Source organism: Hypoxylon trugodes (genome assembly GCF_022578975.1).
Source record: "Hypoxylon trugodes strain CBS 135444 unplaced genomic scaffold F4822scaffold_2, whole genome shotgun sequence".
Classification (NCBI taxonomy): Eukaryota; Fungi; Ascomycota; class Sordariomycetes; order Xylariales; family Hypoxylaceae; genus Hypoxylon; species Hypoxylon trugodes.
Genome location: NW_026250017.1, coordinates 3130728 through 3150842, shown reverse-complemented (window position 1 = coordinate 3150842; position 20115 = coordinate 3130728). Strand labels below are relative to the sequence as shown.

General features: G+C 48.0%; 7 protein-coding genes across 7 annotated transcripts; 3 read left to right on the top strand and 4 right to left on the bottom strand.

Annotated features, from left to right (window-relative positions):
* Positions 1-889: 889 nt before the first annotated feature.
* F4822DRAFT_425901 (Pyruvate/Phosphoenolpyruvate kinase) lies at positions 890-1802 on the bottom strand (the record flags this gene model as incomplete). The annotated part of the gene is made up of 3 exons (XM_051460440.1): positions 890-1383; positions 1440-1692; positions 1752-1802. The coding sequence occupies 3 exons, from the start codon at positions 1800-1802 to the stop codon at positions 890-892; spliced, it is 798 nt and encodes a 265-aa protein (XP_051318472.1).
* A 407-nt stretch (positions 1803-2209) lies between these two features.
* On the bottom strand, positions 2210-6310 carry F4822DRAFT_425900 (uncharacterized protein; the record flags this gene model as incomplete). The annotated part of the gene is made up of 10 exons (XM_051460439.1): positions 2210-2775; positions 2832-3015; positions 3066-3247; positions 3298-3574; positions 3620-4349; positions 5107-5120; positions 5191-5574; positions 5732-5791; positions 5868-6031; positions 6229-6310. 10 exons carry the CDS (start codon positions 6308-6310, stop codon positions 2210-2212), a joined length of 2643 nt encoding a protein of 880 aa, XP_051318471.1.
* A 386-nt stretch (positions 6311-6696) lies between these two features.
* On the top strand, positions 6697-8007 carry F4822DRAFT_441561 (D-3-phosphoglycerate dehydrogenase; the record flags this gene model as incomplete). Its single annotated transcript, XM_051462879.1, has 4 exons — positions 6697-6975; positions 7029-7225; positions 7293-7322; positions 7370-8007. 4 exons carry the CDS (start codon positions 6697-6699, stop codon positions 7824-7826), a joined length of 963 nt encoding a protein of 320 aa, XP_051318470.1. The 3' UTR covers positions 7827-8007.
* Positions 8008-9441, bottom strand: F4822DRAFT_138205 (Pyruvate/Phosphoenolpyruvate kinase-like domain-containing protein). Its single transcript, XM_051452801.1, has 5 exons — positions 9049-9441; positions 8973-8997; positions 8797-8923; positions 8506-8744; positions 8008-8452 (listed from the first exon to the last, which is right to left on the bottom strand). Exons 1-5 carry the CDS (start codon positions 9169-9171, stop codon positions 8190-8192), a joined length of 777 nt encoding a protein of 258 aa, XP_051318469.1. The 5' UTR covers positions 9172-9441; the 3' UTR covers positions 8008-8189.
* A 585-nt stretch (positions 9442-10026) lies between these two features.
* On the top strand, positions 10027-13199 carry F4822DRAFT_391785 (MFS general substrate transporter). The gene is made up of 3 exons (XM_051457155.1): positions 10027-11183; positions 11241-11447; positions 11496-13199. The coding sequence occupies exons 1-3, from the start codon at positions 10756-10758 to the stop codon at positions 12448-12450; spliced, it is 1590 nt and encodes a 529-aa protein (XP_051318468.1). The 5' UTR covers positions 10027-10755; the 3' UTR covers positions 12451-13199.
* A 1012-nt stretch (positions 13200-14211) lies between these two features.
* Positions 14212-17932, top strand: F4822DRAFT_137941 (fungal-specific transcription factor domain-containing protein). The gene is made up of 7 exons (XM_051452799.1): positions 14212-14631; positions 14695-15002; positions 15062-15429; positions 15491-15571; positions 15630-16321; positions 16382-16582; positions 16642-17932. The coding sequence occupies exons 1-7, from the start codon at positions 14417-14419 to the stop codon at positions 17651-17653; spliced, it is 2877 nt and encodes a 958-aa protein (XP_051318467.1). The 5' UTR covers positions 14212-14416; the 3' UTR covers positions 17654-17932.
* A 465-nt stretch (positions 17933-18397) lies between these two features.
* Positions 18398-20063, bottom strand: F4822DRAFT_425895 (uncharacterized protein; the record flags this gene model as incomplete). The annotated part of the gene is made up of 4 exons (XM_051460438.1): positions 18398-19287; positions 19336-19526; positions 19624-19819; positions 19913-20063. 4 exons carry the CDS (start codon positions 20061-20063, stop codon positions 18398-18400), a joined length of 1428 nt encoding a protein of 475 aa, XP_051318466.1.
* Between the last annotated feature and the right edge of the window lie 52 nt (positions 20064-20115).

Sequence of the window (20115 nt, the reverse complement as noted above, 5' to 3'; positions counted from 1 at the left end):
CAGCCGTGTTGATAGGCAGTAATTTAAAGAGGACCCTCTACCTGGACTGTACTGTCCCCGAATTATCAAGCCCTATCCTGGTATTCATCCATGTTAAAGGCATCTCACTACATAAAATATCGTCAGCTATTGCGCAGCCATGTGGTAAGCCTCGAAGATCCAGAGGCGCGGATATCAGTTACCCGGATTGTCGGATTATTATCATCATCCATATCATTATCCCGTTTGTTCAACTTGGGATTATTGATGATAAAGCTCCAATTATTCATTGGGACTCTTTGATGGTCTACGTATTCAAAGATGCTTGACCCCCTCGGAAAGGCACCTATGCCTGAGTACCCGGATCTCTGTCGGGTAGGTACCTAATATATCATTTCTCACTTAGACACCTACTGAGGTATGAATCCGAAGACCCTCAAAGGGTAAGCGAACACACGACCCAGCCATATACCAAATCTGGTTCAGTACTGGTTCCCCGTGATCTTGACGGTCATGCGTATCCCAACATGAACATCGAATTCCTTCGATACTACTCTATTACCTTAACTTCTGCTTAAACGAAGCAATCTTTTGCAAGCTTCTCCATAAACACTAAGAATAGCCATTCGGCGGTATTACCCTTGAAATATGGAGACTATGCGGGTCTTGAGCCCTATGACTAGGTACCTAGAACGAGAAAATATCTGCGGGATGCCGAAGTTGAAAGTCCTAGAGATGTTCACAGCTTTGCTATGTCGTTAAGATCTATATGGTGGGGCAAAGGCCCGTAGACGTAGTCTCTTGCTCTTGCCCGGGGCCACCGTAACATCACACATTAACGATAATAAGTGTCTGGCAGTGAGATCTGGTATGATCCCTCTTGGAACTTGAAGGGATTAAGTCTAGTGAATCAAGGCTTGGTGTCTAGACTCCTCAATTGCTCCACATTTTTGTTCATCGCAATTGCAAGGAGCCCTATATCGAGGTGGCCCAAGACGTATCGTGCACCTAAATCCCTTACCGCATGTCTGCATATATCGGGTCGAGAATACAGCCCGGCGATACCAAAGACCTTGCCCGACTTTCTTGCCGCCGCAGCCACTAACTTAAGGGCATCCCGAAACCGCGGGTGCTCCCACTCTCCTAAGATGCTTAGCTCCAATGATAGGTCATTGGCGCCGAGCAGCAAGACTTCGACACCTTCGACTGCTGCTATTGCGTCGATATTCTCTAAGCACATCTTGGTTTCGACTTGGACGAACACCGTGGACCCTACGGCATTGACTTGAGGAATCATCTCCTTCGCAGCAATTCTCCGAAAGTCAAACTGAGGCAGTGCCGCTGTCAGGGACCGTTGACCATTTGGGGGATACTTGGTCATGGAAACGGCGCGACGCGCCTCTTCTACTATTACTCAGACTCTAGGTACCAATTACAGACGTACTAGAGGAGATCCATACCGGGGGTACTAATGTGCGGAAACACGATGCCCATTGCCCCACCGTCAAGAACCCTTTGCACAAACCCACTTCCACATTCGTACGGCACTCGAACGAACGGCGTGATTCCGGATAGGAGCGACGTGGAGCATAGTCTACTTGCATCCTCAATGCTCATCACTGAGTGCTCGAGATCGATAAAGACGGAATCATATCCGGCGGCTCTAGCAAGAAGTATGATCTCATTAGAGGTTACAACCTTGACACCAATAGCCTAAGAAACGTCATAGTTAGTAATCTGGTAGTGAAGAGGTGCATAATATCCTGCCTTACCGTGCACATCTGGTCTTGGCTAACCTTCTGTAGGAGGTTGTTTTGCAGCATCTTTAATCGATTGGCGAAATAGGGGGTCATTCACATTATGGATGGCACGTGAGTTAAATGCTTGACAAGGAATTCAAATCCCGAGAACAAGGCATCCGAATGAACGTTGAAGACATAATTGACTGTATGGTGTGGACGTCCAAAAGAATATCAAGCATGGGTCAGCATCGCGGGAGCCACCTCAATGCTACCTTCGGGGACCCATAGCCGCTCGGAGACCCACTGCCGCTCCTACATCATCTCTACCCCTCGAACCCATGCCGAAGGGAATGTACGAGCACAGTGCGTTTACTACGCACTCTTCAATACGATGACTGCATGATGCGTGGTGACTAGGTGCAATTCACGGCTCTGTTCCTAGTAGGACATCGCTGGTATATTTCCTTTAGTGAACAACGCACGCCAAGCTACTGCACGTACTCTAGCCATTCTAGATTGAGCATATCGAAGCTGTACGCGTCTTCTGCTTCACCTAAAGCAATAGAAGGAGATTCTTCGGCATGTACCATGTTAGCAGCCGTTTGTTGCGGCGCGGATCTCCCTGTACTGCTTTGCGTTGTGACCCGTGTACCTTGGCCCCGGCCCATGAATTGAACATCGGGGTCTTTCGCCATGGTCTCCAGTCTGCCTTGAAGAGTTTCTGGTCGGCCGGCGGGCTTTTCTGGTGGATTTGGGGTTTCTATTAGGTTGAGAAATCTGACATTGAAAGAATCTCCATCTTGACTTGTCGTGACTTCAGTCCCCCTTTCATTCCGAGGGTAGCCAGATAGAGCCGCGACGGCTTCGTGGATACGTTTCAGGTCAGCCCCTAGAGCAATCGCAGTTGCACTTCCATATCGACCCATATCATGAAGGACGCCGATTGCCTTTCCAACACGATCCGATCCTGTCGGGGCTGGGAGAACGACGTCAATGAGTATCAGTGCTAGCGCGGCTAAGAATGTAATCTCAACGTTACTAAAGAAGAATATCTCTATGTCATTGTTAGATTTAGTCAATTATCAAGCGACCAAGAACGTCATAACTCACCAAGAAGATTCTGGTCGTGAAGCATAGCGATTATATCCAATGCAAAGTTTGCGGCGTTAGCACAGCTTCTTAGCACGGCGAATGAGGTTTCAAGCAGTGAACTAGCTAAAGCGGGAGGCTCGCCGCTACTCAAGCGCCGCCGTAAGAGGTATAGAAGGATCGGTTGGGCAGCGATAATAACACACTAGTAAATCTTAGCAGTTGGATTCCTTGGGGGGACGAAGACTGACTGACGTGGCAATACAAGAGATGTAATGTCGCTGCAGGCCTCGATATCGCATGGAGGGAATGTCCAAAGCGAAAATGCGGTAGGACACTTATACTCCGCCCCAGTAAATGCAGACATCTAAGCTCAGCCATTATTTCTTCCGTCAATGGAGAAAGCTTGGTATCGATGGTATGATGTTTAGAATGGACTGTTTCCCATTAGAGATGACGACGGACATCGCGCGCCAAAGGCTCTTACGCATAATGATCCTCGATAATCGACAGGCAATGGTAAGATTAAGGGACGACGTATTGTTTATGGCCAAACCCGAACTCTCATCTAGGAAGATGTTATCTACATCTTGCGTTGGGTAGTTCGGAAGCATTCCGATGGCGGCAGAATACCTCCGATCTAATATGCAGACAGTGTGCCATAACCTCCGCGCTGTCTTTGTCTCATCGCTTTCGATTCCAATGGGAGCCTTTCTCTGATCATCCAAATTGCGACAGCGCGCTATCGCTATCGTTTGCGCTATCTTCTTGGTATCAGCCCGTATCTTTTATCCATTAGGTAGACCTACATAGAGGTATGCTACCGCATGCATATCTGCACTATGAGCATATACGGAGAGAAGACAGAGAGCCTCTATTGCCAAAAGTGGATAGAGTAACAGTATAGTGTTGGATGGAACGGCGTCTGAGCCTTGTAGAAACTCTTGGAACCCCGGGGGTCGAGAGCCGGTCGCCCCCTTTTCTAGGAATAGCCTTCCAAGAGCCACAACAGCAGACACTTGCACAACCCAAATTTTTGATTCTGTATGCGGAAGACCAGGCGCCGTATCGTCGCCTCGAGGAATGGATATTGTGTGGCCATCGAAGAGACAGCCTGCGTGAAGATGGAAGTCGACTATATGAGCGAGGTAGACGATGTAATCGTGTTCTGGTAGATTAACCGCTGAAGTACTATCTCTCGACTCTTCTGTATCACCCACAGCATGGCTAGGTCGTCCGCCCGATTCCGTTCCAAGAATCCGACACACATCTTGACTCAACTTCCAAACGGAAGCTGGCGGTTCTTTCAAATCAGCGTTAGCTGTTCTCCCACTACTAGTGAAAGTAAACCCTCCTGGTGTTTGCTTTTCCTGGCCGTGTCCACTTATATTCGAGTCTCTCATCTCGGTATCGAGGCGGTATTGTCCCCTCTGGTCTTCCGCCGAAGCCGAAGCCGAAGCCGAAGCCAACACCGGGTCGGGTTCGCCGGGAGAGTCGCCATGAGAAATTGTTGCCCGACGCTCAAGGGCACGCAAGTGTCTAGCCTTTTGTTAACTTGGATAGCGCTCCACGAGGACACGAACCTTTCGGAGATCACCACTTTCCTGTCCGTCCCATCGAAAATACAGGATTGGTGCCGATTTGCACAGCTTACGCACGGTGTCGTTCCTGAACATTTTACTTTTCGTTGTCGGCACCGTCGGCAACTTATTGGGGTTAGCAGAGGTAAACTTGGTTGTATGTGTGAGACGTGCGCATTGATAGCTCTTCTCTTCGTGAAGTCCTCCTTGGCAGACATCGCATCGGACAAATTCCGTCCTAGTTGTTGTCGAACAATCCGGTCTGGAAGATCGGGGTTGACTCCGAAGAGATTACAGCAAGCTGTGCGGCCTCTATCTTCGTCTATTAAGAAACCTCACTTTGGCCCAGAAGCAGTTCGATGCGTAATAGGCAATACCTAAATACAGTGTACTGAATCGGGATACATACGTTGGAGACAGGGGTCCTTATTATGATGGAGTGGTTTGACAGTCAGGGGTATCGCCCCGCCTCCCGAGTAGGTAATATTCCATTTTCTACTTATTACGCGGTTGTTGAGAAGCGAATCTCTAGGAGACACACATGGACACATCTAAATCAATCGCTTCCGATTCTATTTCGAAGAGAGAGTCAAAAATACGTGAATTGGCATGAATGGTAACTAGTATGGCATCATCCTAATCTTCCCTCCCTTTCCCTTATTTTTCTAGCTAAAATTCAAGATCGTAGACTAGCGTCTCTCCACAAATCTTCTCACGAAGTTCTTGCACCCTAACCGAACACATCAGTAACGAATACCGACCAAATGGGCGCTGAACTGAAAAACAAGCGTGTTACCTACTTCAAATGTGCTGGGTGTGTCGCGTAGCCCTTGAGATCTTCGGCCTTTTCTAGCACAGATACCACACCCAGATTGCACACCCAGATTGAAACCCAGACTGAAACCCAGACTACGATGTGCCGTCAAAGCAAGAGGAGAGTTCACTTCCAATGAGACCAGACCTGGGACCTTACCCAACATGTCCTTGAGGAGTGTTTCCCATTCTCCTTTCTGTTCAACTGTCACACCAGGATTGAGTTTGGTGAGGGAATAGTAGGCTGTTAGATTCTGTTTGAGAGCCGTAAAATCATGATGGGCATGGACGAACCAATGTGATATATCGGCATGACGAAGACGGCGAGCTCGAATTGCAGCAGGATCAAATATAGTAAAAGGTAAGATACTCTAAAGAAATTCAATACTGAAAGGCTATGTAGGTAGGACTAGAAGCTCGTTGCATCTTATTTCGTTCTATCGGAAGCATATCCCGATTTTAACGCCGTGACTCACCGATGCTCCGGGTTTTCCCGGCAGGATTGCAGAGCGATTAATAAGACTATACGTTGTCGGCGAAGTAGTTATTCTCGAGTAGTCTTATAATAATCGCGTGGTGGTTTAAAGACTGGTGTAAGATAGTTGTAGATGCCGTCCAATCTTCAATTAGTTACAACTACAAGGCTTTGGGGGTTGGGGTTTACCCGACGACTTGGAAATAGCGATGAGTCTGCCAAAACGACGTTCTCGCGCCTGGCAGCAACGAAGACGATAACTTCAGCTACATCCGCCGGTGTTAAGGGTTCGTAGCTAGCATACACTTTGACGGCCTCGCCTTGTCTCCTCCGAACCAGGCGATCGAAAATTCCTACATCGGGCTGTCAGCGGTCGTTCACTCCTCGTCTAGCTCCCTCCGGCTTTACCGTTTGGGCCTGGCCCGGACCTACCTCAATCACTCTGATCCTCGTAATAATGGACTCTTCACTCGGGTTTTGCGTAAAAGGCCGAACCGCCGCTTCGGTGGCACAATGGATTAAGTCCTTCCACACAGATAACCTTTCTTACCGGCTATACTTCCGACGTCGGTGATTTCACCGGTGCCACCATTCGGTCTCGTTTGCATGGCTTTTGGGACCTCTTGTGTCATATTGGTCAAATCAATTATCCTGATATCCTCGGTGGCGATTTTGCGACGCCTTTGACTTAGCCAACAAATAGACTCCAGTGTTACATAATTCGGTCCCTAAACCCCCTTCGGCATCCTCGGACCGCATTCTGATGGTTTCTCTTGAATATGGTTTCGGTGCCTGTCTCAACATGACGGAAGTGATTCCGAAAATGAAGCTGTGGGAATTTGCTCGGGGTTCCACATCCGCAATGCGTTTTAGCAACTAATGGGGCAATTCTGTGTACGATGTCACAGCGTGACCAGCTTTCAACCTATAATCTTTGGTATAATCCCCTTGATTAATTAAGTGTCTCGGTCTCATCGCAGTAATTCGATACTGTATTTCCGCCTGAATAGAAACCGCCATGTCAGGGGTCGTCGCCCTCGATACTTTCGACCCAGAAGGCACGCAATATATGCGCCAGACTTTTCCGGATGTTATTGAGCCCGGTCATTCCTCGCATTCCTCCTGGCCCGAACATGCTGTCGGGCTCTTCGTCGCGAAAAGCAAGGTTACCGCGGACCTGATCCGGCAGACTAAGGAATTGAAGTTCATCGTACGCCATGGCGCCGGTTACGACAACATAGACGCCGAGGCATGTAGAGAGAAAGGTGTCATACTATGCAATCTCCCGGGCATAAGCGTTAGTACTCATCTATCTAGAGAAGATGACTCGTAGTCTTACGAGACCGATAGGCTCTAAACGTCGCCGAAGTCGCCCTGGCTCTCGTGGGCGCTTGCTCCAAGAACCTCGTGGAGGTATCGAGGCAAATGAGAGCTGGTGAAAGGCTTAATAAGAAGTTTAAAAGCCTTTACTCGGCGACTTTGCTAACGGAAAAGACTTTCGGCATCATCGGAGGTGGCCGAATCGGTCAACTCACAGCAAAGAAGTAGTATGTCCGCAACGAACGTCAACTTCTACTTCAACTTCTACCACGAATGTCATGCTGATAATTCTAGTATCGGCGCCTTCGACGGTAAGATCCTAATGTGCGTATTTTGATCCGTTTTGCATAGCCTGCTGCTGATCGCTATAGGTACGATCCCTACATTCCGACAGATGGAACGACCCCTTGGAGTCTGATCCCACATGAACGGGTTAACTCAATCGAGGAGCTGGCGCCTCGCGTCGACGTGCTGTCTCTTCATGTACCTCTTCTCCCTACCACGAAGGATCTCATCACGCTTCCGATAATGAAGAGTATGAAACCGACCGCAATACTTATCAACGTGGCACGTGGCGGGGTCGTCAACGAAGAAGACTTATGGTCGGCTTTGAGAGGAGGCGTGATTGCGTCTGCGGGTGTCGACGCATGGGTCAGCGAGCCGCCGATTAAAGGGGTTTACGGGGATGTTTTGGAACTGGAGAACTTGGTCATGAGCCCTCATATCGGCGGGTCTCCAGCGGAGATTCAAAGAGCTACCTGCATCAGCATGGTCGACCATATGAAGGGGATGATTGATGGGAAGCCTCCTAGAGATCGAGTCACATAGAACCAACTACTTTGGCTATATTGGTTACTTAGATACCGAGGTAGTTATGTACGAAAATGTCTATTGTGTTTATGAGGTTGCGATAACGCCCATTTAGTAGCGAAATGAGTTAAATGAAATTAGTGGGCGCGGTAGGCTTAAGACTTGACGCCGATTTCTTCCATTCATGTTGCGAAAATAATGAATATGGGATCGGGTTGGTACTTAGTTTCTCCTAGGCCCTTGGAGATATTTTCGGATCGCTTCCGTCTCGTGTTACACAAAGTTTTCCAGATGCAAAATATTTTCGGATACATCCGAAATCTGGGAGCTGTGATTTTTACAACTTTGGTTATCTTCTGCCTGAGACAGCCACCATATTGATCAAGACCTAGCAATCTTCAATTCTTTTTCATACCAGGCCATCATTGCCTTCGCATCTCCATTGACAACCACAAGGTCAAAGCGCCCCTTCGCCTTTTTCGCCGCTTCACCGTCCGCTGTTAATATACCTACTTTCTTCCCATGCTTCTTCGCGCTCGCGACTACTTTATCAATGGCTTCGAGAAATGCGATCTCGGTAAACTTGGCCGGGGTGTATCCCAAGATGGACAACGCAAGATCATTAGGGCCGATGAATAGGAGGTCTAAAATCTATCAGTCATAACTTAAACACAAACATGGGAAATCGGTAACTCACCGACGCCATCTACCTGGGCAATCCCATTGACATTTTCCACCGCCATCGCGGTTTCAATCTGAACCATTGTGATTACGTTTTCATTCGCCGTAGCGATGTACTCGGAGGGTGTTTTGAACCCATACTCTATACGTGCAAAGGGAGATCCTTGTCCTCTTACGCCAGCAGGAGGAAATTTGCCCAATCTCACGACTGATTCCGCTTCCTGGGCCGTGTTGACCATGGGTACCAATATCGCGCTCGTCGGATGTTAGGCTTTGTTGTACTCATAACAGCAGTGTGGGAACTTACTGGGCTCCCGTATCCAGGGCTCGCTTAATGACCGTTCCATCCTGACCTGGTATGCGGACGACTGGGGAGACGCCCAACCCGGATACCGCGGCGACCATATCATGCATATCGGCGTCGCTTATGTTACCTATCCACAAATTAATACAGACACCTGCTAGGTATCGATGTAGACGGACCATGTTCACAATCGATTATCACAGCCTGCGACTACGCGTTAGCCCAGATTTACCGCGTTACAGCCATTCCACTTACGTCAACGCCAGTCTGAGCAACTATCTGTGCCGTTCTCACCCCCTTAAGAGTCATGAAAGTCGCAATGATCACTTTCTTCTCGTCAAGCAGGTTCTTGAGACGAAGCCTGGGATTAGTTACCATGGTAATTCAATTCGTCCAATTGCAATATTCAATCGAACGAACAAAAATGTACTTCTAGTATAACTGAGAAAATACGCTGTTCATTTACCAGAAGGTTTGAACATATCAGACAATAGCCCTGGTGGGAAATACGCTCGGAATCCCATTAGACGTCGGCCTATTCGTGGCATAGCTGAATTAGGAGGGACAATATGGTATCATCGTCTCAGATATCGAATAAAGCGTATAGGATCGATGAATGATTACCGATGTTGACAATGATACCGGGAAGAAATCTTGGTGGGGTTCGGGAACCCACCACCGAGCGTAAGGGTGCGAACTCGACATCTCATCCCCTCGGAAAACCAGGCCCGACTGTTATTGTCAGTAGTTGAGCTGTATGAAGCGATACATCTTGGGAAGTACCGGTGGAGCCCTTATCGCCGATACAAGGACAAAGGAGCTCATGGAACAAAGAGGCTACTTGTGTATGTATACGATAGTTCCCGTAGCAGATACCTGCGATCTCTTCGCGCAACAACAGAGTTGTTAGCCCCCCATATGGTCGGTCTCATGACGGTTATGCTGGTGCCACTGATGCTTAATGGCAAGCTAGATAGATTCTGTTCCTGCGTGTATCATTAAATCCAGTACAAAGTATAATCCTCTGGGTTGGGCTAGCACGACGTTTAACCGAAGCATAGAGAAGAAGGCCGTAGCGTTCTCAATTATAAACATCATCGGTAATGTTCCGCACCTTTGTACGCCGTACCTGTATCACAGCGGCGATGAGCCGAAGTATCTCATCAGTGAGCGGTGGGGCGTTTGCGTTAATGACATCGCTAGTACTTGGACATCGCGATTCTAGTTAAAGAGAGACAATCAGGAGATTTGAAGCAAAATGCCTGCTGATAATCGATTTCCTCGTATATGACTACCTAATGAAATGACGGCATAGGTACCGCTACGATTTTTCAGGGGTTGGGGTTGAAGTTGGGGTTAGGGTTAGGGTCTTTGAAGCCATTCAGCTCACCGCAGATACCTACCGTTTACGGTAGACTTCGCTTCATCATTGAGGCATCGCGTTGGGGGCTATTTATGCCTCACAATTGAACGATCTTCATGATGCTGAAGTGTATATACCCATCTCACTGCATCTATAACTCAGCCTCTGTTGAACTATAGCATACTCTCGACTTCAGCTCAATCTTGGTAGGCCCTTATTAATGGCGCAAGAACGTACGTAAGGTGTTGTGCGAGTCATTCAAGACGACCCTATCTAAAATTGGCACCTAAGTATCAAATATCCGTCTTCTGATTCGTCAGTTCTTAAGATTATGGGGCTTGTCAGCACTACATTCAGCGGAGTTAGGGATTCGGGATACTTCCGATTGAAGTAAGTCTCCATATACGATGGCATAGTAGACCATTCGAAACGAGTTAGGCTTCGCATCATGGGCCTATTTTACCTGGAGTCCTCTTCTTATCTTACTTACCCTGGTAGTTAGCGTGCTCCGTTAAATAGACGACTATTCCGACTTCCAAGATTGAAAAAATGTCTATAGGATCATGGAATCAATTCCTTCCTGACAACACATAATAACGATGGTCGGCTATACGCGAGCGCGTCGCAACTCAAATGAGATTAGCGAGGCGTCGACTTTACTAGAGGGAGAAGAACGCTCTGATCGGCCTCAGCGCCCGTCGCATCGCCCCCATATATCTTTGGGCTCAATTCCGAGCGTGCACGTTCCCAAGATCCACAATGGGCGCACTATCATCAATTTGTTGACCCTCATCGCATTTGTTGCCTCTTGCTCGAGCGGGTTCATTGGAACCCCTGTGACGCGAGTCTTAGAAGACATCGTTTGCAGGAAATACTATGGACTTCAACAAGATGGCCCAATTGACGAGAAAGAATGCAAGGGGACCGAGGTTCAGGAACGGGTAGCGTTTATCATGGCCATTGCGGGCAGTCTCGATGCCGCAGTCGGTTTTCTCGCGGCTTTACCTTGGGGTTTTGCAGCTGACAGGTAAAGTGTCATCATGCCATAGGCATTAATGGGGATAAATCGACTTACTAAGCATAGGATCGGGCGAAAGCCGGTTTTCATTATCTGTCTCTTCGGAACGGTTCTGAACATTCTGTGGGGAGTGACGGTTTTGTACTTCAATAACGTATTGCCTGTAGAATTGATCTGGCTTGGCTCCGCCGGCTATTTGATCGGGGGTGGTAACGCTATTCTCATAGGGATTATACTGAGTATAATCACCGACTCTACTACCGAAGAAAAAAGGTTACTCGCCTTCCCCAATGGTAACAGTGGAGGCTAACTTGATTATAGGGGTGTTGCATTCGTACGTCTTCACGTCGCTAGTATGTGTGGTGTTCTGCTTTCGCCATCGATTTCGTCCTTCGTGATGGAAAAGCTAGGGCCGTGGCCACCAATTTGGGCCGCTATGGCCGCCCTAGTGACGAGCGCTATCCTGTTCCTTTTCGTCCCAGAGACGCTAAAGCACCAACCGGAAGGAGAAGCTGCGCGGGCGCCGGAGGTTCAAACAGAGCCCCAAGCCAAAAATCTCAAGTCACAAATATCGCAATCGTTTACCCGGTTCAAGGAGTCCCTGTCCATGCTCAAATCCCCATCCCTTATCCTCCTTCTTTTGACATGCTTGGGATCCATGCCAGTTTTGATCGCAACGCTTGGATTCATGGCCCAATTCATCTCAAAGAGATATGATATCAGACTCGCGCAGACAGGTTACATCCAGACGGGATATGGAGCGGTTACAGTCGTTCAAGCAATAGCTCTTCTACCGTGGGTTTCACGGTATATCATGAAGGGCACGGCGCCCAAGTTATTGCGAGTAAAAGATGAACACCATCGCGATCTCTACCTTGCGCGTTGGTCGTACGGGTTCCTAGCCGTGGGAATACTCATTCTTGCTATCTCGCCGAGCCTCCCTGGTTTTATCGTTGGGTTGGTTGTCATGGCTCTTGGTTCTAGCTTTAGCAGCTTGACTAAGAGTCTTATGAGTTTATACGTCGACCCAGAGCATCGTTCTCGGCTTTTCAGTATTGTGGGCATGGCAGACGTCATCGGTAGCTTGTATGCCCAGCCGGGTCTTGCCGGACTCTTTACATTGGGCATGCAACTTGGCGGTGGCTGGATTGGATTGCCCTACTATGGGTTAGCGATAGTCGTCGCTCTCGCTGGTTCCCTATTATTATTCGTTAAAGTACCTAAGCAGGTTAAGGATTCATCGTCGACACGCGAGGATGGGGATGATTCGGATTAAAGATTAGATGTGGCTGGGCTGGGTGAAGTGGGACGTCAAAATAGATGACATCGGTTAGACTGGAATGGGCCATCCCCATCTTTTCTCATTTTTACCTACCTCTTAGATGTAGAAATTATTACGATAGAATGACCTGAGCCTGGTGCTCGATAGAATACATATCAGCATAATGATTAACTTTATGGTTTACGACGACGAATACGAAACAGTATATAAGACGCTTCAAGGGAATGTCAACACTACCTGCCTTAAGCGCTCTTAAGCGTCGTTGACAGCCGCGTCACTGAGGGTTAACTGCGAAGCGGGGCGCATATCGCGGGGCAATCTTTTGATACTGTAGATACATAGGTAGGTACCTTGGAACGTGTCTCTTATCTCGAATATGTCCGGGGTAGAACGATGTTACTGTCGGGACTTCTAGCCTTTTGCCGGCATATGTCTCATTCGGTTACATATAAGAGGCTGAATAATTCGATAGAGCCTCATTATGCTTAAATGGTGGTGCCATGCCGAGAAAGGACCCCTTGAAGACATGGTGTTTTTTTGATATATAGTCGAACCATGTGTTATCTTCGTTATGGTATCCAGCTGTTAACTGGTTCCACGCAATCCATTACGAAGCCTTAGAATGATATGAAAATGTAACCTGGCAAACATTCATTCGTATGCTGTTATACTCGTTGGACGTATTTGGCTGGTGTATTCGTTGACTAGAGTTAGTAGTTGTATTGTATTGTTGAGGTTTGTCAGTTCAGGGGCCTTTTGATCAAATAGATCTAGACCCGATAGGAATATAGCGCTATATAAGGTAGGTAGTATTACATTTGGAGACGCAGGGAACCGGGGAGTAATAGTCGATTTGGAGAAATACCGGTCAAGATTACAAAGCAAAGCCAGAACGCCTCCTTACTCGTATCTACGTCATGAATTTTTCGTTGCTTTGTATATTCCTTATCAGTGGATAATTTCTTACTTTATTCTCTATCTTTCTGTAGTACAGGGAATTATGAATTTGTAGTCTACATAAAGACTTTTATGGAAGTATATGTTGTTATGATGAGAGCATCTTGCGTTAAGTCTTGTAAGTGACAGGGGTATTAATGATGGGTCTTTTTTAACCGAGTTTTTTACCGATTTATATGCTTTTTGCCGCGGCAAAAAGATACATCTTTAATAGCCATCACACCCTACTCAAAATAAGTACCCTTCTGGCCAGAACCTCCTTTCAGCTTGAAAAAAGGGATAGACTCAACTTTGGCAATGCTAGGAGGCAAATACGGAACAATTAGTCCTCGACTAACATCATTATTAATCCAATTCGGGGTAGCGGATTTTCTTCTGATTCGACAGTTTTGCGATCTTCTACATCTGTAGCGTGCTTCTTGATCCCTCTTTTGTACACTCCTCCACAACTTCTGAACCCCCTGGCTCTTTATCATGGGGCACGAGGACCGGTTGGGACACTTACCACGTGCTGTCATTGGTTCTTCTAGTTGACGGCTGCTCCATTCAAGGAAACCACATGGATGTTTCCATTTGTTCCAATGACTATACATTTGGTATTATCTCCGATGCAGCCATTCTTGCGCCAGTCCCTGCATTATGTATCTTAGCTGCTTGAACTACTTGTCTACATGTAGATACCCCATACCTCAGCGAATTCTTGATTCGTAAGCCTCCTGGTACTTTTCTAGTTTGCTTCGTCTGAACGGAAGGCGGGCTGACCGGAGCTACCACCATACCACCGCCATACTACCTTAACTACCATACCACCATGAAGATCGCCAAGGGCACCTAGACGGTCCTTTGTTAGAGGGCGTTTACTGGCGTATGGGGTATACCCCACAAACCCCACGACGAACTTCTCCAATTCCTGGGGGCTAATTTGTTTCCTTCTTCCTATTCCCATCTCAAACTTCCCTGTCCTCGTCCTACGTCGAAGCATTCGTTGACAGCGAGAGCAACCATGGATTATGTACCTGTCACAATGTCTTCGACGACAGTTGAGACTGTGGAACCCAAACCCAAGTCCTCAGCAAAGATGCGCAAGAGGGCGCCAAAGGCTTGCCTGTCATGCCGAAGTCGCAAAGTGAGATGCGATGTCTCTCAGCGCGGTAGGCCATGCATGAATTGTTATCTCGACAACGAAACATGCGTTGTTACTGGACGAGCATCCAGATTGTGAGTTCCTCCTCATTTATTAGGTACTTAAAATTGCTTTTACTCATCTCAATTACTTAGTAGAAGAGGCCAGCGCGGTGAAAACGATAATTCGCAAGTATCATATCCGCCTTACGCAGGAGACGAATGCGCGCATGGACGGACTTCAGAAGATGTAGTAAACTCACGAACCGGCGGACAAATGCCTTCCGCAAGGGCAGAGGAAGAACATGATCATTCGTCACGCGACGCACCCGATTTAATGAATCAAAATGAAACCCAGACCGTGGAGATTGATGTAGACAGATGGACCGCCACGGGATTAACAGCGACAAGTGTACTCAACGATCAACGCGGCAATAGGATTCCAAGTCCTCCCCCCATAATTCAAGGTGAGCCTCATTTAAGTCCCGATATCACGACAATTAACTGAAGTTAACATAAGAACCAGAAGCCACAACTATACCACTAAATACGTTCAATTCCTTCACGTCCCCAGAAATACCCCTTTGGGTAGGAGATCAGCGCATCGCAATGAATGCCGATGTCACATACTCATACTACCCGTTCATCAAAACCGGCAATCTTCATAACATCATGCCTCAAGATGTCAATTACTTAGAATCGCAAGGCTGCCTCCGAGTCCCAACAAGAGCGATATTAGACGAATTCGTGCAACAATACTTTTTGCACATCCATCCGATCATGCCGATACTGAATGAAGGCGACTTTTGGGACATGTACTGCAATCCATCATCCGGGTCAACCGACAAGATATCTCTAGTTTTCCTTCAGGGGCTCTTATTTTCGTCTTGTAACGTGAGTCACATAACCGTCACATATTATTTCCCATGACGATAAAATTAACCCGTATTCTCAGTTCATCTCGAAAAGTAGTATCAAAGCCTTGGGGTTCCCCAACATACGCACTGCCAGGGCTACATTCTACAGGCGCACGAAGGTACGGTGACACAACTTCTCACCTAACCCGATTAATCACAACCACTTACAAGAAATAGCTCCTCTTCGACTTCGACACCGAGACCTCCCTAGTCGACCTAGCGCAAACCGCTCTCCTCTTATCCTTCTGGGCGACAAATTGGTCTCTCGCCGCAAAAAAGCTAAATAGCACATGGCTCGGCATCGCCATCCAAAACGCAAAAAGTTCCGACGCGCATCTCTATGCAGTGAAACAGAATTACTCAGCGATAACGGACCCGGTACAGCATAAGAAGCAAAACATACTCAAGCGATTATGGTGGTGCTGTCTTATCCGCGATCGCATATTAGCACTCGGCGTACGGCGGAGTTTGCAAATCTCCCGAGCGCATTTCGATCTCGACGCGAACCCCGGTCTCGGATACACGGACTTAGCCGATGAAGTCGACCGGTCAAAGGTGTACAATGCAGAGACTAAGAGGTGTCTCATCGAGATATTCGTCCAATTGGGAGAACTCTGCTCCGTGTTGACGGATCTCGTGACCTTAGTATTCCCTCTCGATGACGTACCTGGCTGGGATAGGGAATTGGGTTCAGAAGGAACCGCGAAGTTGAAAGAATGCAAAGCAGCGTTGAGAAGGTGGTACAAAGCCACGACACTCCGGTTCCCCAGGCTTTGCGGCGGAAATACGCCGAGGATGACGAATGCGCAGAATCAGCTTCAACATGATTCCGTGATCTTGTACACCAATTTGATGTACATGCATTACCAGTAAGACTCCCATTCCCGTAGACCCCCACTATCGCATCAATCGCTAATATCTCAAAACAGTTCTGCCCGAGCAGCGCTCTGTCATCATGAAGTCCTACAACTTGCTGTAGCATGCACTTCACCCAACCTAAGCAGCAATCTCCGCGAATTCTCTAATATCTACGAGAACAGGCACGAGCTCCAAGACGCAGCTTGCAGCGTAACAGAATGTCTCAAAGAACTCCTGCAACTGCGTCTTGTCCGGTGGCTTCCGATCAGCGCGTAAGCTCCCCATTTGTACCTAACCCCCTTTTTGAAGTCCACTAACACAGCAATAATAGCGTCGCATGCACCGCCCTCCCGCTAGTCCTCCACATAATCGACGTAAAACTCTCCTCCCAAAACAAGACCAAACCCGGTAACACAGCAGATTCCGATCCGCACCTAGCCGCCAAACAACACCGCTTGAACATCCTCATCGAAGCGATGAAAACCTACCAACCACAATACGACGGCGTAGATTACATATCCGAAACCATCCGGCACATAATCAACCTTGCACAACTCGATGCACCCGCCAGTGCCGGCGGCGGAATATCCGGTTTACGCAACGATGGTAAACAAGCGAATATCTCGGACTGGACCGATATTCTCGCTTCGCAGCCGGGGTACTACTTACGTTTAGCCATGACTATGGACTTATGTTTCAGCAAAGGGCGATTAGTCGAAGAATCCGATTTCCCGGCGAATTTGCGCGGGCTCTTCGCTGCCGACTTCAGTTCCATTAGAGCACTTGTGGCGGGACGGAAAGCAGCGGCACAGAACCAGGGTTCGTATTTCATGCCGAATCCAACTGCGAATATAATACCGGGTACCGTACGCTCGTTATCGTCGGACGAGGAGTCGAATTCACCGGATTCTCTGCAGGGTGGAACTACGAACAACCCTGTAAATCCGAATTCGAATCCGAATCAAACGTCTGATCCGCGGCATCACCCGCATCTTAACCCACCTTCTACGAATGAAGTCGATATGTCTGGCATGTCAGGAATGTTCAACATCGACAACCTCGCCAGCGAGGTCCTTGCGGCGTGGGGCGCGGATGCAGTGGATCCGGACCAGCCCATGTGTTACGAGGGGCAAGGTGAAGATGATTGGATCGAGAGAGCGTGGAGCGATGAAGAGATCAATGATGGCGGACATGGGCAAATGCACGGACAAATACATAACCAAACCCCGGGACAAGGCCCGGGACAAGCGCAGATGCACGACCAAAGTAGTGGCCCGGATAAAGAGGCCGCCAGAGTATTACTCGATGCGTTAAGAGACGATGGTGTAAGTTGCGGCGTATGATCGTGGGCTTTCTTGGCTGTGAATGATGAGCATAGGCGTCCGGATTGCATTAGGAGGAGTTAAGTTGGATTCACGAGTTAAAAATGGGCAGAGGCGGACTTTCGTTTCAACGTTTTAGGATATGGGAACGAAATTGAGGAGGTTCAAACCTCGGGTGTTCCTAGGAGGATGGAAAGTATATAGGGCATCCCTGCGGATGGATTACGGGGAGCATGGACATACCTAGGTACATACCATCAAATGCATATACGTTTTTTCTAATTCTTGGGACCGGGCCAAAGATGCTTGTTTTAAAACAGTAAAATAGATATTAGTCATTCGAAATAAGCAAGATGAATGGTATAGGAGACGGGAAGAATGCAGTTGATCGGGCGTTTTGGGAGTCGCCTCAGGGATATAGAAAGGTCATGATGTTTCGCGCCGTGCGTTCCACTACCATTCCATGCAGCCGCGCAGCTTGTATTTATAGGAGCAACTACCAAGGCTAATCAAGAAGTAAGCCTCGGCAATATAATGTCGGCAGGAATTGTAGACGTAACATCAGCCGTTGATTGGCTCCCTAAAGAGCCATTGGCCGTCATCCTGCTGCACCAATTCGATCTCTGTACACCCGACGCGTCCGTTCAGCCCCTCTGGAACATCCATACCATTGCCTACCTGTGCATAGATGCTCGGGTGGACATGCGAGAACAACATAGGTAATGAGTCGCCTTTCCATGCGCAAACCCGGTCGCGTGCAGTTCTCTACACTGTCTGTGCGAGATAACAAAAGGCCAAGACCATTAATGTCAACGGATAGATAATCCAAAGCCAGTTAACCCGAACGTGGGAGGCCATGACGTACGGTGTCCCAACGTATTCAAGTGTTTGTTCCTCATCGGAGTCTCCGGTTTGCCGAATATGATTGGTTATACTGAGTGCAAGTCTTGCTACCCAGTCATCTAGGTCCGGCGTCGCGTTCCGTACGGCTTCGATCCAATCGGATGAATACTTCACTACTCCAGCAGTCTCCAATGCGCTACCCGACATCAGCGAGTTCATAAAATTCTTTAATGCGTGGATTGAATCCTCAGGAACGGAGTAGCGAGTCTGATTCCGAACATGAAGCTCTGGCGGGATATCCACAAACGTAAATTCACCAGAATTTGCATCAAATTTTGTGGATAATTCAGTCTTGGACCAATTTGTTAACATATCGCTTTGTTGAATGCCGTTTCCAACTGAAATGTTGAGGTTTTGAAGGCAGAACCATAGGGCGCATTCGTGGGCTTGGGCTTCGATTCCTGAAGAGTTTTGCGATATGGACATAATATCGAATATTGAAAACAATGCTTTTGGATCTGAGTTGAAAATGCCCATGATGCCGTTGGAGGGCGCAACGATAAAATCTAGGTCGGGACTGGCAGAACTTTGCTTGAGTATTGAGGTACCCGATGGCATGGTAAAATTACAGTCATTCTTCGTATCGCAAGATAACTTAATGGCGGATTCGGTGCAATTCCCGCATACACCTAACGTAGGAAAAGGCGGCCATATGCAAGCTGTCCCCGAACAAGACACCGGGGCCGTTGGTATGGCGCTAGATATGATTCCCTCATAAATCGCGGCCTTTGTGGAAAGGCTCAAGGACAAATCTACATCTCGTTAGTTATAAGTGATTTACTGAAGGCGTTATTGCGAACCACTAGCCGCGCTCCTCGAAAAGCCGTGATGCCACGTCTCGGCCCTGGGGGGTGGCGGGGCTAATGAAGCATTGGCATTGCTCCCATTCAACAATGGCGCATTCTCTTCATCGAAACTAATCATCGCCGATGAAAATGTCTCGAATCCCTGGGCGAGGATCATGATGGCGGCTCCAACGCACGCTAAATGCCTATTTTTATCCGAAAATTAATTTCGCAACGGTATTCTGCGCGTGTTATGTCACCTACTTTCCTTTCATTCTCCATATGAGGACTAGACTCCCCTACAGTCCTGTCGCGGCTTCATCGAACATCTTGAAGTCTTCCAGCTTGGCTTCCACCTTTCCTTTGCGGAATCCTGATACCCAGATCCAAGCACCCTGGCTGATACACGACTCAATTACTGCCTTAAGCGCCATACGGTAGCAACTCATGACAGCGATGACGGCGGTACTGAGCTTGAATCTGGTGTTCCATTCGGGTTCTAGCGCGCCATCGAATAAATACATGAGAGTGATAAGCGTCCCCGCAGTTACGAGGCAGACACCACAGTAGAAGTATTCCTGTCGCCACTAACCGAGGGTTGATTGGACTGTGCGTTCTAGCTCTGCCGCTGAAGGAATCGAAATGTTTAGGGAGCTCCTCTCATCATCGACTTCGGTGTAAGGACTTGGGCTCGCTTTGGCTGATGGGAAGATCCGAATGTGTGACTGAACCGCCGAAGTCATAGTGAGAGATTAAAAAATCTTGATTGGATTATAGGTTTACTGAAACGTGGAT